The sequence below is a fragment of the Poeciliopsis prolifica genome, unplaced genomic scaffold (genome assembly GCF_027474105.1).
Source record: "Poeciliopsis prolifica strain line A6 unplaced genomic scaffold, Auburn_PproV2 SCAFFOLD072, whole genome shotgun sequence".
NCBI classification, from domain to species: Eukaryota; Metazoa; Chordata; class Actinopteri; order Cyprinodontiformes; family Poeciliidae; genus Poeciliopsis; species Poeciliopsis prolifica.
In genome coordinates this window covers 1,776,002-1,794,178 of record NW_026562447.1, presented here as the reverse complement: position 1 = coordinate 1,794,178, position 18,177 = coordinate 1,776,002, and the positions used below count along the sequence as shown (strand labels likewise).

The 18,177-nt window shown below is 37.1% G+C and overlaps 1 protein-coding gene across 7 annotated transcripts in view; it reads left to right on the top strand.

Moving 5' to 3' along the window:
* myo3a (myosin IIIA) overlaps positions 1-18,177 on the top strand; it is a 50,245-nt gene that overhangs the window by 17,240 nt on the left and 14,828 nt on the right. For 5 of the 7 annotated variants that reach the window (XM_055020946.1, XM_055020941.1, XM_055020939.1 and 2 more), the window contains exons 7-21: positions 2,744-2,889; positions 4,684-4,749; positions 4,842-4,997; positions 6,317-6,358; positions 6,870-6,966; positions 8,022-8,138; positions 8,805-8,909; positions 10,295-10,378; positions 10,718-10,920; positions 11,882-11,980; positions 12,083-12,197; positions 13,369-13,495; positions 13,812-14,022; positions 15,000-15,147; positions 17,896-18,049. In XM_055020946.1, the coding sequence (XP_054876921.1) occupies positions 2,744-2,889; positions 4,684-4,749; positions 4,842-4,997; positions 6,317-6,358; positions 6,870-6,966; positions 8,022-8,138; positions 8,805-8,909; positions 10,295-10,378; positions 10,718-10,920; positions 11,882-11,980; positions 12,083-12,197; positions 13,369-13,495; positions 13,812-14,022; positions 15,000-15,147; positions 17,896-18,049 (1,870 nt within the window). The remainder of the gene's footprint in view (positions 1-2,743; positions 2,890-4,683; positions 4,750-4,841; positions 4,998-6,316; positions 6,359-6,869; positions 6,967-8,021; positions 8,139-8,804; positions 8,910-10,294; positions 10,379-10,717; positions 10,921-11,881; positions 11,981-12,082; positions 12,198-13,368; positions 13,496-13,811; positions 14,023-14,999; positions 15,148-17,895; positions 18,050-18,177) is intronic. The other 2 variants (XM_055020942.1, XM_055020940.1) reach the window with 1 other exon arrangement.

Genomic DNA, 18,177 nt, shown 5'->3' with positions numbered 1-18,177 from the left:
CCAGCCTCGTCTTTTTCCACTACATTAGCCTGGAGCAGATCCCAGTGGGCAGTTCACTTCATAATGATGCAAGAGATAACGCCGTCAAACACAGTGTGCAGGAAAAGTGGCAGCCTCCATCACTCATGTCCCATCATGCCCCACTGCCCCCAAGCTCCAGGCAGCCATTGGACAGAAATGGTCGTATTTAAAAGAGGCCATCACTGATGCAGATTTTATTATTGAATCATTTCTCGATTGCTGCACATAAAGGAAGCCAGTTTCTTTATGGTCGTATTTTTTGTTTGTAGACAAATATGCCAGCATATAAGTGATTAAACACAATTTGTAATTAAATTTCGCCTGGAATCACAGCTCACTAGTATTTTAATATGTTTAATATGATAAAATATTACTATTTTTAAATTGAACCAAATCTGGCTTTAGTTAAAATATTTAATTTCTCCGTTGACAAAGGAGAAACAATAAAAATAATAAATACATAATCCAGTTAACCTTTTATGTTTTAGTCAAAATGTTAATTTTTGTCATAGTTCTTGGACATCTAAAGTTAAAATACATTAAAAAAGGACAAAAAACTGTAAATAATGTTAAAAATTAGACACTCAAAGCACTTTTCACAGGAAACAAGAAAGAAATTAGTTTAGAAACTCTCTTAAAGTCATTGCTTTATAGAACTAATTTAGGTTACTTTATTTGTTCTTCCTCTTTTGATAATATTTTTGAACATAATTACTGGTGAGCTTTGTGTCGACAACATTTACAAAAGATACAAAGAGTCTCGAGCTTCAGAAACAGAAGATCCACCTTTCAAGCAAATCTTGAGACTTTTTTCTTTAAATTTTATTCGACTGAATTCACAGCACCTCTAACCCACAAACAACCAACCATAACTACGATTAACCCCAAAACTACAACGGAAGAGAAATTTGCAGCCTCTGTTGGGTGGAATTAAACTTCCAAGCCACATTTTGTATTTAAACCAACGTCTGATTGGAAACTGTTGCCTGAAACTCTGAAATCAAAGGAACATTTTACATACGGTTTGCATGCAGCACAAACCAGGCATTGGACCACAGCTGGTGTGACGCAAGAAGTCTGGATCCAAGGATTTCAATTCATTTTGCATGTTTGTAGACAAAATCCTAAGAAAGAGCCTTGCTTGTTGCTCTGTCTGACAACAAACAATTATTTACTGACTGATTTAGTTCTCAGGAGATTTAACTGATTTAGATTGAGGGTAAGTTTCATATTTTTCATCAGATTTATGTATTTATTTTTTACATTTAAAACCTAATGTTTCTCTAGGCTAGTAAATGATCTTGGAAATTGGCTTTGTTGTTATTTTCTTTAAATTCTGGGAGGAAAGTTGATAAATTAGTACTTGTGCATCTTCATGGCAAGATATCAATGATTTCTTTGCTCATATCATCTGTGTACATCGGTTAAAACCCGTTGAGAACAGAAAACACAAATTGTCTGATGTAAGACATTTTGCAATAACAGCAGCGAGTGTGTGTGTGTGTGTGTGTGTGTGTGTGTGTAGGGGTGTGTGTGTCTGCATGCCTTGCACTCGGATGATTCATGTTTTTGTTTGGGTACCATGTTACCCCCAAGCCAAATATGATTGACTGGAGGAGTGTGTGGCTCTGTGTGTGTTCACCTCTCTGAGTTAAGCAGTTGCTTCTTTTCTTGATGATCCCTGATGTTACTTTGCTTAGAAAATATATTTAACTGCAAGATACAGAGCTGCACAAAAGTTTAAATCATCCTATTTTATACACTGCTTCCAAAAATACAGTTTTATGTTATATTGCTATCTTTTTAAATATGGTTTTGTAGCAGATCTTTCTACCTCCTGTGAATTTTTTTATTTATATCTAAATAATCAAAATCTAAACATGTTCTTTTTTTAATGAGAAATGTCGTAACGGTGAAACTGTAACACCTTGTCGGCTATTTGTCTAAAAGAAACAGCCGCCTGCCTTTCTTAAAGAGGCAGTAGCTTGATTTTTACAGAATTTTATAGCACAATCATGTTACCCTCAGTTGCTATGAAAATGCTGTTCATATTAAAAACAGCTTAAAAGAAATGTCACTTTGCATTATCAACCTCTTGCAACTACGTCACTTAGTCACACGAGGCGCCATGATGGTAAGTCAGAAGTAAGGGACGGGAATATTGATCAGAGGGACCAAGTTTATTTTCCTGAGTTGTTTTGCTAATATATTCATGACTTCTACTTGTAGTAGTCGAGCTAATTTGTCTGTAGCGATAACACTCCTGGTTGGAGCTCATAGCTAAGCTAGCTTAGCTTAGAAACTGTAAGGCGTCTGTCTCTTTAAGAAGCTCCTGCTCTTTCTGACACTTTCGTATGATATCACAGCAATGTGCTAGGAAATGGACTAGTCTTCGCTGGTGTTGGTAGGTAACAGTGCACTACCTGGTGATTGAGACGTAACAATCCGTAAGTTTTTGAAATGGTTCATTTTTCAGACACCAAAACACATAAAGTTATTGTCAAAAAATGACCAGGGGTATTTTTTTCAAGTACTTTGACTGTTTTTAGAAGGAGCAAAAACCCAAATGAAAGTACAAAATGTGAACTTTGCATTATAATTCCCCTTTAAATACCAGCATAAGTGGCAGGATAAGAAACGATGCAACAGTGGCTTCATAAAGGAAGTAGACTCTATTTTACACTTATTTCACACGGTTCTGCCCCCTGTTCTTTCTCCACAGGTCATAGCCTGCGAACAGCAGCTGGACTCGACCTACGACGCTCGCTGTGATGTCTGGTCTCTGGGCATCACAGCCATAGAGCTGGGAGATGGAGACCCTCCTCTGTCTGACCTCCACCCCATGAGAGCCCTTTTTAAAATACCCAGGTAAGCCTCCACTAATAAACATTACCAGCAAGCCAATTGAAAGGTAAGAAAAAGTCAAAAATGTTTGTTAGTTTGAATAGAACAAAATAAATCCAATTCGATTGTTAGTGACCAAAGTGCGGCCTTCATGTTTTCATTTTTATTTATTCTGAAGGTGAAAACTAATTGTTTATCACCAATGATTTTGGTGTGAGACCTACATAAGCATTTACCTTCGATGTCCCTCTATCTGCTCTGTCTGTCCCTGATCTGACACACACACACACACACACACACACACACACACACACACACACACACACACACACACACACGCACACACACACACACACACACGCGCGCACACACGCGCGCACACACACCCACGCGGTCCCAGTGAAGCAGTGTTTGCCGTGGGGGTCGTGGTCCACCGGAGCCGTCACACGAGCCTCTCTGAATCTGTGCGACTGCTGCAGCCAGAGCTCCAGGCTTATTGTTCGCACTTCTTACCTCCCTTCTTTCACAGCTGCTGGTTTATTCGGCAGGCAGACTTAGAAAGAGAGATGCTGCGGGCTTTAACTGAACCACTGTCTGAGTTTATTTAGCACAAGATCACTGAGGTCAGCTTCTGCACACCCATGTTGCAAATCTTAATTATTATCTCTTTCAACTCTCATATTTTAGATTTATGCTCAATCTGAAACTAGTGAAAACACTTTTAGGAGTTTTTAAAAATACAATCAATTTCTTTGTTTATGTTTTATTTTATTTTATTAATCTTGTTTTTTTCCGTTAAACTTCAACCTCCATTTAAAAAGATCATTAATGAGAGGAAATGGTAAACTGCGTTGAAGAAAACACTGTTTGGGAGAATCTTCCACCTCGCACTTCTTTAGCTATGCAGAACAGCACAGCATTCTGGGAGATGTAGGCAGAGGAAAGACTTTAACTCTTGGGTTACCTAGCAACTCACTCGCTCTCCGGTTACATAGCAACAACTGGTTGAGTTACTGGCGCAGCAGCAGTTTAAGGTTTCTCCACCGTTTTTTTGAATGTCTTAAAAATAAGAAAACAACGGTGTGGAGTGAAACAGAAAGGTCACACCAAGATTTTGGTAGTAGTTCAGATACTTCAATAATCAATAGTTATCTATTGATTTTATCAATAGATAACTATTGATAAACACTGAGTTATCTATCAGTGTTTATTTTGTAATATCTGGAGTCATTTCTATATGCCACTCTGTTTGTCTTCTGGACAACAAAACACTCTTTAATAGTCCCTACATTCGCTGAACGCAGTCCAGATGCAGCTGCCATCTATATTTGCTGTTTTGTGTGATAAACAGGAGATGTATGTCTGCTCATTAGAGCAATTTATTGCTGCTGTTTGCAAAGCCGGCTGCATTAGCAGGGACCACTGACTTCTCTCCCATGTGCCAGAAACTCTCTTGTAAAAAGGTACTTAAAGCAGAAGGAGGAATTATGGTGAGTCATTTGACTGCTGCGGAGTCTTTTTAAGCAGAAGTGCTCAGTCTGTCTATTTAACAGGTTTTTTCTCCTCTAGAGGCTTTTATGGAAATCTGCACAGAAAAGAAAATGTGTTTTTATATCATAAATTAGCCGTATCTCTGCCACCCAAACACTTTTGCTTCGGTTCACCTAAAAAAATAGAAAACAGTCCTTGATGTTCTCAGTGACAAATTGTTCCAGTGTTGAGATTTCTCTCCATCATTCCTCTGGGTTCCTTTGTTCTCCTCCCGCGTTAATCCCGTCTTATCTTTCTGCTCATCTTTTCCATTTCTTCCTTCAACAGAAACCCTCCGCCGACTCTCCACCAAACCGAGCTCTGGTCAGACGACTTTAATGACTTTATCTGCAAGTGAGTGTGAAAGTCTCTCTGCTCCGGTTGGGATCGAGATGTTTACGCTGACTGGGAATACGATGCTCTGCCTTTGTTGTCCTGCGTCGCAGATGTCTGATAAAGGACTTTGAGCTGAGGCCCAACGTGTTGGATTTGCTGCATCATGTGTTCATCAAGCAGACTGTCGGCAGGGAGAAAATCCTGCAGAAGCAACTGATTGAACTCATTGATTTCAATCAGCAAATTGGATTGATTGAAAAAACAAGGTATTGTACCCATAGGGAAAGTGTACAGAAAAGGGTTATGGCCATCAAAAAATAATAAAAATTATATTCTGATTTTTTGGGGGGAAGAATTCAAATATTTTCTTCCTCAAAATTCTGATTATTTACTCAGAATTCAGATTTTTCTTTCTCAAATTTCAGAATTTTTACTTTGATACTGAAATTAATCTAAAAATTCTGAGTTTTCTTTTCCTTGAAATTCAGAATTTAGACTTGTTTCTAAAACTTCCAACTTTTTCTCAGTATTCTTTGTAAATATTTTTCAAAAGTCAAACAAATAACCAAACTCTTTAAGGTGTTTGTACACTGGTGTCAAACGTCCATTGATGATAGAAAAAGGGAAGTAAATTTTCAACTTTTGAGATTAACTTCAGAATTTTTATAGAAAAAACAAGAAAATTTCAGAGTTCCAAAAGTCAGAAATTTTGTCGGTAATATTTGACTTTTTGAAATAAAAAGATTTCTGAGTTTTTCTAGAATATTTCTGCAATCTCAAAATGAGTTTTTTCTTGCAAATTTTTGACTTTTGGAGCTTTTAAAAAAGTTTTTCAGGTCTATATTTAATGGAATTAATGGAAAAAATATTGAAATTTCAGAATTTGAAAAGTTGCATATTTGGGGGGAAAAGCTCAGAAATTTTTTGATTAATTTTAAACATTTTGTAAAAAAAAAAAAATTGGTGGAAAAATTTTCAACTTTTGGAGTTTAAAATTTTTAAGCTTTTCCTAGAAAATTCCTGAGTGTTTTGGCAGAAATGTACTCTTTTTTTATCAACAATGTCTCTAATATTCTGTCATATGTCAATTATATTGTTAGTTTATGTGTATGCACAATAGTTTCTTCCTTGTTATAGGATGTGCACATCTGCACTTCATCCTGTCCCAAAGTTAGTTGGTGAATTTGAGTTATAAGATTAAATTTCCACAAACAATTTAAACAATTCTGATTTTGAGAAATAGTCAGAATTCCCTTTTTTAGTTTTTTCAGTGGCCCTAATCTTTTTTCTGGTTTTCTTGTGCTCCTGTCCCTGCATCCCATTTCCACCCTAAAATGCCTCATATTTCCTCTAAACCCTGTGAGAAACACAAACCTGCTTTATGCCAGTCAGTTTTAAGTGGTGCTCCTCAGCTTAGCCTTTGTAGGCTGCATAATCCAAATTAACCTCCTTTCAGGATGTTTTACAAGCCCTGTCGCCCCCAAACAAACATCACCTCCATCCTGCTGCTGCATCAGTGGAGGTGCAACACGTCGGTCTGTTCCTGTATGATCATGAAATGTTAATCCTGTTTCTTTCATTTAAGCCATCATGGAAAGACAGACAGAAGTACAGACAGTAATGACAGGTAATGGAAGTATTTGTGGCCCCTATAAGCCACAGTAGGAGCTTTATGGTTCAATTAGGTGTGATTGTGTAGTTATATTAGCCAGATCAATTAAGTTTCAGATTTAGATTGTTTATATAGTTTCTTTTGTTGTAGAAATTGAATCTATTTGCTGTCATTTTTTTCTAGTTTTCTAGTCTGTAGAAATAGCAAAAACAGATTAGCTTTAAAAGATCAATAAAATTCCTTATTAATCTTAAATAATCAGCATTTTAACATGCATTTTCTTAAAAAAAAAAGTCTTTATTCTGCTGGGGTTTTAAATGAAATGTAATAAAGTATAACTTTGACGGAGAGGAAAATGAAGCTCGACTTTCAATTTTCTCTCTTTCTCAAACTTTGCTTTAAACTTTTAGTTTTTTTAAATTATCTCAATATATTTTTATTGATTTCCCAAGTAATAAAGTTAGTATTTTTGAACAATTTTCAGTAAAATTTGAAATATTTGCATTTGATGTGAATTTTATTCCAGGCATGAACGTATTCACACAAAGAAAGGAAGCCACATGAAGACGCAAGCCGACACAGACGAGGTGGACGACCTCGCCACCCTGGAGGTTCTGGACGAGGTGAGAAACAAAACGCTGGATTATTCAACTGTACAGAAAATATTTGACAACTTTCATAAAACAGGTTGCCTCTACAGTTCAAAAGAGAATTAGGAACTCTAAAAATGACTTTTTTTTCTGAGAATTTTAACATTTTCATCTCAGAATTCTGACATTAATCTCAAAATTGTGACTTTTAACTCAAATTCTGACTTTGATCCCAAAATTCTGATTTTTGACTTTTGGAGAACCATTACATTTTTTTAATCCCAAAATCCTGCTTTAAATCTCAAAATTGAGGCCTTAATATCAGAATTTTGACTTAAACATCAACATTTTGTTTGATCTCAAAATTCTTGTTTTATTCTCAGAGTTCTGGCTGTAATCTCATAATTCTGCATTTGATCACAGAAATATGGATTTAATCCCAGATTAAAGTTCTGCTTCTGCTGGAGTCTTTAATGCAGAAAAGTATCTAGGAGGAACCAAAACTAACTTTCTGTAAGAGCATGTTGAATTTTTTTTTAAATATTGTCTGTTAAAGTCAAAATAATTTCTTTCAGTGTCCTAATCCTGTTGCATACTTGTGGGATTTCTGTTCCTTTCCTGAATAAACAAACTCGACTCAGATCTGCAAGGCTGCAGTGAAACTATTTTTCTCTCAGAAACTGTAAAATGCAGATTTATTTTATATAAACTATTTATTGGTATGCCAATATAATTGCTTTTGCTGAGTAATTTATCAAATCTGGTTGCTGCATTGACGTCTCAAATGATGCAATCAGCTTCGGCTGCCGGCGGATATTTTCCTCCATCCATCAATCTTAGACGCTCAGCTGTTGCAGATGAACCTGGAAGTGTTTCGACATCAGTATTGATCATCACTTCATGAAAATAATACGCTGACACAGCAGCGGCTTTGACTTGCTGGGGATTATAGGAAATATTTTATGCTGATAAGCATAAAAAAGTCTTTATTCTGCTGGGGTTTTAAATGAAATGCAACTTCACTTAAGCTTCTTCACTGAGGAAGAAGCTTAATTCTTTTCTTTATGTTTGTGTGTTTTTTGGGTCAGAACACGGTCACAGAGCATCTGCAGAGCCGCTACACCAGAGATCGGATTTACACGTATGTTGGTGACATCCTGATTGCTGTGAATCCCTTTCATAAAATGGAGATTTACTCTCCTCAGGTCAGTGGAGAACCATTAAATTTATTTTATTTACTCATGCTAAGCATGTTTGGTTGTCAAAACTCTTTAAAAATCTCTGCTTTTCCTTTTGTGGTATCATTCTAACTATTATTTATCAGAATGTATGACAAGGGTGTCCATTAGGACTTTTGTGGCCTGGGGGCAGAAATTTTTTCTGGCCCCCAACTGCAGTTCAGGAATGACACACATTTATTTTTTATATTAAATCAGGGTAAAGTGATCAATAATATATATTTTTTGCAATAAAAAATATTAAATACAACACAAAGTAATTGGTTTTTTCAATAAGTAGAACCACGTCGATCCAGAGACATTTTTTTTGCACCCAAATCAGCTTTTTATTTAATTTATTCCAATCAGCTAAATATAGCAAAACTTTTTAAAAATCTTGTTTTTATAAGTCGGAATACATTCTTGGGAAAATTTAAAACTGTGCAAAATATTTCTTAAGTGTTGGATTTATGAAGAATAACATCCGTTTCCTCCAAAATTATAGAAATATCTGGTTACTTTATTTGCTTGAGTTTTTATTTTTATAAATAGAAACAGCCCTGATTTACTCATCATATCTAATGTTTATCTTTCACCTCCATGTGAATATTGTGTTTGAATATAAATATATATTTTTATTTTATTTCTTTGTAGCAAACTAAGATGTACATTGGCGCCAAGCGCACAGCAAACCCTCCACACATCTTTGCGGTGGCGGACATTGCCTACCAGTCGATGGTCTCATACAACACCGATCAGGTAAATTACATTTTGGGACATAAAAACACTTTAAATAAATTAAAATATTATTACAAAGTCCATTTATTTCAGTATCTATATCTAATTACAAACGGATGCATGTCTTCCAGGCTTTATTTCTGTAAATTATGCTGATTTTTCACTTAGCTTCAATAATAACATGAGATTTAAGATTAAAATATTATATCAGATCATTAAAAACTGAAGCATGGACTACACCTGGTTTCATCTCTTTTTGCTTTTTTTGTTGCTAAATGATTCAGTTCATCAAACTACATTTATTATCAGACAAATATAAGCCTAGTGAATACAAAAAGCAGTATTCAAAGCGGCGGCTTTAATTTTTCAAGGGAAAAACATGCAGATCAACCTGGAAATATATGAAAATGTAATTGTTTAAATAGTTTAGTTGTGGTTATTCTGTGCTAAGCTGCTTTTTTGTGATTTATTTTAACTAGTAATACCAATGCTGTCTGACCTGTAGAATCAAGAAATCAACATGAGGTAGGCTAAAAGGTCCTAAAAAGCAAAACATCATTATTTGCAGTTTCTAATGCTCTCTAATGCATAACAGGAATCAGCAAATACTCAAGTACTCCTCTAAAATCGCTTTAAACTGCATGTTTTAATAGTCAAATATAACTTAATACGCAGAGTGAAAGCCATTTTGTTGCTACTGCAGAAGCTAAACTCCACGGTCTTCCTTATTTCTCCTCTTGAAGGTTCAGCCAATCAGCACCAAGGAATATAAATGCCACTCCTGGATTGGCTGCTTCGCAAAAGCCAGCTAATAACATGTTAGCTAGCATTTCTCCTACCTGTTTCAGCTTCCCAGGCTGAGCTTTTTTTCAAATATTTTAGAATAGGTGAATTTTCCGTGTGTAATTTGGAGTTACGGTCCACAGACAAATCTGTGAATACGCAGAAAAATACTGTAGTAAGTCTTTGATCAACGACCAGGTTGGTTTTATGATGGCGTATCAGGGCCGTTCTAGATAGAAAAAATAGGAATTCATTTCTACTGGAAAATTGAAAAAAAAAACACCAAAAAAACAACAACAAAAAAAAACTTAGAAATGTCCATATTTTTTCTCAAAAATTCTGAGATTAGTTTGAACATTTTCTTGTTTTTTCTGAACACACTCAAATTTTGCTTTCTTCTAACATGCTACTTATCATTATTTTTTGTGCTAATGCTAGTTAGCATGCTTTACAATTCCTTCAATTAGCATGCTAAGTATTTGGAAAATGTATTAATTCTGATGTTATTGTTGGGATTCTCCACCTCTAATCAATTTGATTTTGCTGAATACTAAGTCAGCAATGTTCATTTTTATTGAGTTTTAAGTCATTTAGTCTTGATTTTTGTGACTTCCTGTGTGCAGTGCGTTGTGATCAGCGGGGAAAGTGGAGCAGGGAAGACGGAAAGCGCACATCTGTTAGTGCAGCAGCTGACCATTCTCGGGAAGGCGAGTAAATCAACCTTCATCCCTTTATCATCATATTTTATATTCTCTCTATTCTGTTTTTTTTTAAATCACACAATTAAAAACAGAATATTTATTGATAAATTATTGCTGCATTATTGCAAAGATATTTGCACTGAAAACTAGACTAAAAACACTGTAAAAATGTTTGTGTTTTTGCATTCTGGAGCTCTGTTTCGGTTACTTTTGAGTTTGAGTTTATTATGATGAATTTTTTGATTTACAAACGTTCGTCTCTTCCATTCTCTTTGTGCCAAGCGACTTATTGTGTTGTTTTCTGTCGTTTTCCTCCATTCTGACCTGGAACAATGTTTCGTTCAGGCCAACAACCGTACGCTCCAGGAGAAAATCCTGCTGGTCAACAGTCTGGTGGAGGCTTTCGGAAACGCCTGCACCGTCATCAACGACAACTCCAGCCGCTTCGGGAAATACTTGGAGATGAAGTTCACCGACGGCGGAACGGTGATCGGAGCGCAGATATCCGAGTACCTGCTGGAGAAATCCAGGGTCATCCACCAGGCGATGTAAATACTTTCCCGTCTTCCTGAAATTCATCCGCACTGACATTCATACAAATTTAAATCACCCAATGAGAAAACAGCACCATAAAGGTTGTGTTTCCACTCAGCGGTCGGGTTCAGTGTGTAATGGACTGTCTCTTTCTTTCCTTTCACCTTTACTCACCCATTTGAAGCTGGTGACATTTCCCTGCGGCCTGCACTTCAGCCGCTCCGTCTTTTCCTCTTATCAGGTGTCTGGGGTCAAGTGCAGAGAAGGGCCCATTTCTTGTTTGATCAAAGATTGTTTTCTAGTGAGCTGAACTTCAAAGACAGACTCAAGTATTTCATTAGAAGACAGACACAAGGGTCAGAGGGGCTAATTTGGCAGGAAACAAAGTGTGCCGCTGCTTTTTCTGGAGCTTATTATTGGAGAGAAAGCGAACAAGATGGGATCCATATCAGGCTGCAGATTCTTTAAAACAGTTTGTGATAAAAGAAAGATCAAAAAGTCAGAAATTTATTGCTTTTTGTGTCCAATGGACGTCTTTGATCAACATCAGTTTAAAAAAACAATATCTAAAATAGTTATTCTCCACTACTTAATTTGTAATAGGTAATTGGTAGGCTTTTGAAATGGCTCATTTTCCAGACACTAGAAACCATTATTGAGTGTTTTTAACATGTTTTGTTTATTTTTAGAAGCAGTAGGGACCAAAATGGAAGTACAAAAACAAGCAAAATGTACATTTTTCACAATCCGTCCCCTTTAAATAATGATGAGAAAAGTCTAGCTTATACGATTCTAAAAGGTGTGCAAACACGTTTTATGTCCACAATTAACCAATTTGTTATTTTCTGATTGTGTGGATCTGAGCTTTTAATTCGTTGGTCAAACCCAGCTTTTGTAATTCACAGCATTACTCCAACAAATCAGAGAAACTTGTGCAGTTTTAGACGCTCTTCTATGTTTTTATGTTTTCTGCAGAGGTGAGAAGAACTTCCACATTTTCTACTACATTTATGCTGGTCTGGCTGACAAGAAGAAACTAGCCCACTACAAGCTGTCTGACTGCAAGACACCTAAGTAGGTTTCATCCCTCAACCCTCTTATGTTCTTCCAACTATGTTTACTTTGTGCTTCTTCAGAGTCCAGCTGTCACCCTTGTGTTTCCTCTTTGTCCTGCAGGTACCTTTACACAGAAAACTTGAAATTAGGCCCTGACATAGTGAGCAACGCCCTCTACAAAGAGCAGTTTGATGCAGTAGAGCAATGTTTCAAAGTCATTGGATTCACCCTGGAGGTACGAACTGCTGCAGTGGAAACCGGGGACAGAGCAGCGAGTCGCCCCTCCTCAAGACTGCACCACAAATTATTACATGGAATATTATCAAACTAAATTCAAACGTCTTCACTTTTCTCTGAAAAGCGGCACATGACTATTAAAAAGGGTCAACATCGTCTGTGATGTAGCATAAAGCTACAGCAAGGCGTTGTCATTGAAACGGCTAAAGAGGCTCAAAGCACCGACCTCTCCTGGGATCGGCACGTCAATATCACTTATTCTGTAATCACTCTCTGGAGCTGGAGCTAAAGCACATCACGCATCTCAGAGTGTGTAATAAATCCCCTATTTCAGGGATTAAACAGTGCAAAACATATTTATGAGATTGTTTTTCCCAACTTAAAAGTTCTTTCTCAAATACTTTTTAGATTTTAATTTTCCCAGTTTGATTGGGGAGCAAAATTTCAACATTTGTTGCATTTTCACCTTCTGTGGTTCTTTTTCACACTGAACTGTGTCAAACAAACCAAACTAATTAGGAAATCTGTTCCCCTCCTTGCCTGTGGGGGCACTGCACTAAGAATTACTGAAGGAAATAACACAGAAACCTCTGAAGAAGACATGACCACAACTTTCTTCTTCACTAAGTGCAAACAAAAATGGTGTAGCGTCAGATTTTAGAAAGGCCGCGAGCTATTTATTAATCTAGCGCTAGACTAGCTTGTTTGTTTTGGTTGAATTTACCCACAATTCCCTCTGTTGTAGTCCATTTTCTGTTTTTGGAGAGGTCACATATGGATTCCAACCACACCAAGATTGTCTTCAATCGAACTGAGACATAGTTTTATGTAGGCCTCCAGTAAAACATGGTGGTGGCAGCATCATGCTGTGGAGATACAAGTACAAGTACAAGCCACACTTTCCAGATTTTAATTTGAAAATAAAAAGATCACCTTCAAAATTATTTCCTACTTTGTGATGATTTATCACACAGTAATTTTTGTTTTGCCTATATAACAATCAAAAATGTTGATAAAAAGCAGTTGAAGTCTAAATAAACCTTTGAAAATCCTTCAGGAAGCTGATAAATTATTACCAGAAAGTTTGGATTCTTGAAGGAGAAGTATGTTTGCAAAAATGCAAGTCGTTTTAATCTTCTCCAGCAGCTGTTTATCTGTCGTTCCTGCAGGAGCTGGGCAGTGTTTACAGCATCCTGGCGGCCATCCTTAACTCTGGTGACATTGAGTTTTCTGCAGTCGCCTCAGAGCATCAAACTGACAAGAGCAACATCACCAACATTTCAGTCCTGGAGAACGGTGAGAGATCGGGAGAATTTGTTCTGCTCTCCGTCCCTCCTCCCTCTGTCGCCTTCCTACATTCACTCTGCAGAGAGCGCGGGTAAAAATAGCACTCTGTTATTGGGAAATAAATTATACATCAGCAGAGACATGCAATTCACTGAAAATTGTTAGCAAACATGTATCACAATAATTAGATTTTGCCCTGTGTGGTTTATATAATCTTCTCCAAATATAAACACACGTTCCAGCTTGGTTGTTTCTGTTAATCTGAAATATTTTCTATCATTCCATTACTACAGTTTAGCTTTTATTATCTTGTGTTTCCCGGCAGTGGCGTCCCTGCTGCGGATCCGGTCGGACGAGCTCCAGGAAGCCCTGACCTCCCACTGCGTGGTGGCGCGGGGTGAGACCATCGTCCGGCCCAACACGGTGGATAAGGCGGTGGAGGTGAGGGACGCCATGGGGAAGGCGCTGTACGCCCGGCTCTTCAGCTGGATCGTGAACCGCATCAACGCGCTGCTGCGGCCCGACAGTCAGCCGGGGTGAGACCAGGAGCAGAACATTATACTTTAGAGCAGAGGTGTGCAAAGTGCGGGTCGCGGGCCATCTGTGGCTCTTGAAAGGATGTTGTTCGGACCTTGGCCACGAGTCAAGAAGGTTAAAAATTTGATCAACAAAACAGAAAACAACTGATGACCAAAACAAAATGAGGAAATTGTCTTGAAGCCCTTTTTATGTTTTGGTATTTTCAAGATTTACAATAAATCTCAATAAATTAAAGTCTTGTCTTTTCATTTAATGAATTTTGTGCCCACCCACCACCAGTTCAAATCTGCCAGTTTTGGACTGCGGGGCAAAATGTTTTGACACTCCTGCTTTAAGGTGTTTCCACCAGTAGATAACATTTGTTAGATTTTCAGCTGCTACAGTCCACCTTCACACTGCACTTGTCAATCAAGCCAAACTAATTGAAAAACCTGTTCCCCTCCACACCTGTGGTGGCGCTGCACCAAGAACCAATGAAGGAAACAACATGAATAAGACATGGATGCAAATTCCTTCTTTACACATCGTAAACAAAAATGAAGTTTCTGCGGTTGTAGGATTTCTCTTTTGTTATTGGAAAACACCGCCAGCTGTTTTTCCCCGTTGGCGCTAAACACGCACGTTTGTTTTGGTGGTAACACTTTATTTGAAGGGGTGTGAATAAAACTGACATGACACATGTCATAAACATGAAGGAGTTTTTCTGAATGTTTATGACTGACTGACTGACAGATTTATCGCACTTGTAATGCAGTCTTGCATTAAAAGTGTCATTGTTTACCAAATTATGCTGCATGACATTCATGAAAGCTCCTTCATGCTTATGACAGGTGTTATCTCAGTCCTATACACACCCCTTCAAATATACAAATAGAGTGTTACTGTTTGCCCAGTGCTATAGTTCACTTCCTGCTTTTTTATGTTTGTGTAACCAGGCTGAATTGTCTTCCTTTGTCGTTCTTATCACCTCCAGAGAGGACGATAAGGGTCTGAACATCGGCATCCTGGATATCTTTGGCTTTGAGAACTTCAAGAAGAACTCTTTCGAGCAGCTCTGCATCAACCTCGCCAACGAGCAGATCCAGTTTTACTTCAACCAGCACATATTCGCTTGGGAACAGGTAGAGATGCACCTGATCGACACTTCCTGCCAGTTGAGATTTATTTAATCCTTCTGATCAAAAAACAGCTATCACCATAATTTCATCTAAACCCGACTAACATGTCTTTTGTCTGTTAGATAGTTTAAAATGACCTGTTATGCTTCCTTGAACAGGTAAGAATAGGGGCAACACAAAACATGTTCATTGCTTTTTTTTTTTTTTTGCACAGAATCATTCAACAAAAATGCAGCAAATGACATTTGTTCTTTCCAGCAGCCATTGTACAGCGCATTCAGTGGTAAACTCAGCCGGTAAAACATTCAGCACTGTATTTTTAGTCTGGTTTCCTGTGCAAATATTTCAGTAAACTTGAAATAAGGAAAATCTAACTTAACAGCAACTTTTCAAGAAGAAATTGCAATAATTCTTTAATTTTGATGCCAAATTTTTTTGCTTACACCAATGGAAAAAAAATTATTTTGCGAGTGGAAGTAGTACTTTGTAACCAAACTTAAGCAATTATTGACTTGAAACCATATTCTACAAAGATATAGGAGCTGTTTTTCTTTTTAGTTAGTTCTGCTGTGGTTGCTAGGTAATGAACAGAGTTCTGCTGTGGTTGCTAGGCAATGAACAGAGTTCTGCTGTGGTTGCTAGGCAATGAACAGAGTTCTGCTGTGGTTGCTAGGCAATGAACAGAGTTCCGCTGTGGTTGCTAGGCAATGAACATAGTTCCGCTGTGGTTGCTAGGTAGCAGTCAGTACCTGCTGATTTGCAACATTATATTCTTGAGGTTTTTGAAATGGCAGATTTTCCAAAACACCAAGAAAAGCATGAATTTATTTCCAAAAAATGGCTGGATGGGTGTTTTTTTTTTAATGCATGGTCTGTTTTTAGTAGCTGTAGGGACCAAAGTACCAAAACATAAGAGGTCCCCTTTAAAAACTTTCAATAATGTCTGCTGCTGTCTTTATTTATGGCAGAATGAGCTTCACATTTCTCCCTTTGTGTTGTCTCGCGGGAGGCTTTGCCTAGAGGGGGTCACAGAATGGTTTGCTAATGTTAAACGATTTGGACCTTCCCGCAGAGCGGGGCAATAAATCACCTCAAATGAGGGTCAATTAGGAGCTGGAGACACTTAATGTTGGACTTTAATTCACTCTTGGGGATTGCTGGAACCGGGCCCAGAAATACATTGTTCTTTTGCTAACTGAATGTACATAGAGAGCATATGTGAAATGTTCATTACTGAGATTAATAAGCATATCCTTAGTGTATTACAGGTTCATATGCATTTGCTTTATCACCTTATATTTCCTTTAACGTGTTTAGGGTCTAAATTTGTTTGTTGTGTCATGTTTTTTCGTGATATGTCATGATTATGTAACAGTGCTGGTTTATGCTGCAACAAGCAGATTGGTTTAAGGTTGTTTGTTCCCATTTTGTCTCTTTCTCTGTTGAAGTCTCTTGTGATATTTTGCTGAGTCATCACAGCTCTGAGTCAGCCTGATGCAATAAGGGGGACTGAAACGGTGGCTGCTCTGCCTCACATCAGTTGTATTTAAATAAGGAACATCAAATCAGATTCAACATGCACATCTACTTTCAAAGATCTAGGGCTGCAGGTAGTGTTTTTTTCAAATAATTGATTATTCTGACAATTAATTGAGTGATCAGATTTTTAAAATAACACGTTCTGCTAATATTTTCTATTTAATTACTTAACCACCTAAATATGTTCTTAAATAAGCCCTTTATGCTTCACTTAGCTGATCTTTTCTCTATTTTTTTCAATTAACCAATTAATAATTAGATAGACAAAGGTGTTTAATAGGAATATTTTACAGAATTTGACTCAGATGAACAAAAACTGTGACACTTGAAGAGCTTTGGGTTGAACATAATTACATAAAAAGAAGGTTTTTCATCTAAAATGCAAATTGTTCATGTTTTTGTACAGTTTTGGCTTCATTTCTGCCTTAACAGTGTTGTTTTTCAGAAAAAAGCATATTTCTGAGTCTCTATACTCCAAATAATGATTATTCAATAACTAAATTAGTTGACAGTTATTTCAATAATCAATTAATCTGATTAATTGTTTCAGCCCAGGGAGGTTATAGAATCTTATTACTACTTACAGGACATTTTTCAGCAGAGTTGAGTGGTAATTTGTTGCATTTTCTTTCATTCTATTATTTGTTTTAGTTATTTATTGAATATTTTTGTCACGACTTGTAGAGATCTATGGTTTTCTGATACTTAGAGTGTATTTTAGGCTCCTTGCAGGTTGTAATCTCATTAATCACAGTGTTGTATCGACTACTTTACTGTCATTTACAGGAGAGGTGTCCAAAGTGTGTCTCAAAGGCCATTTGATGCCCTTGAAATTATTTTGTTTCGGCCCCTGACCACAAGTCAAGAATGGTAAAAAACAAAACAGATAATGACTGATGACTCAAAAAAAGGTGGAAATTGCCTGATTTTAATAATGCAGCAGTCCAAAAGCCTTTTCATTTTTTGGCTCTCAAATGACAACAGATTTAATTAAAATAGTTGAGCAAGTATAAATAAATATCCTAAAGTCTTTCAGCCACCAAATTGCAATTACAGAGTTTTAAAGGTTGGTGAAAAGATTTAAGATGCAAACAAACATTTAAAAATAGAAAAAATAAATGAACTCACAAACGTTACTGAATGAAAATACAACATTTTCTGGAAGCACAAAAGTTTCCCAGTTTCAGTTGAAGGTTTTTCTCCCCTGATTAGGATGAGTATCTCAACGAAGAGGTCGATGCTCGGATGATCGAGTACGAGGACAACCGGCCCCTCCTCGACCTGTTTCTGCAGAAACCTATGGGGCTGCTCTCCCTGCTGGACGAGGAAAGCCGCTTCCCACAGGCCACAGACCAGACGCTTGTAGGTCAGTTCATGTTTGACTGTCTATCCAAAGATTTTACATGCATCCATTTTGTTCAATTTTGTTTTTACTCACCGTCTAAATTCACCAAAACTGGAGATTTTATATTGAAAAGAAGCATTTGTTTTTAA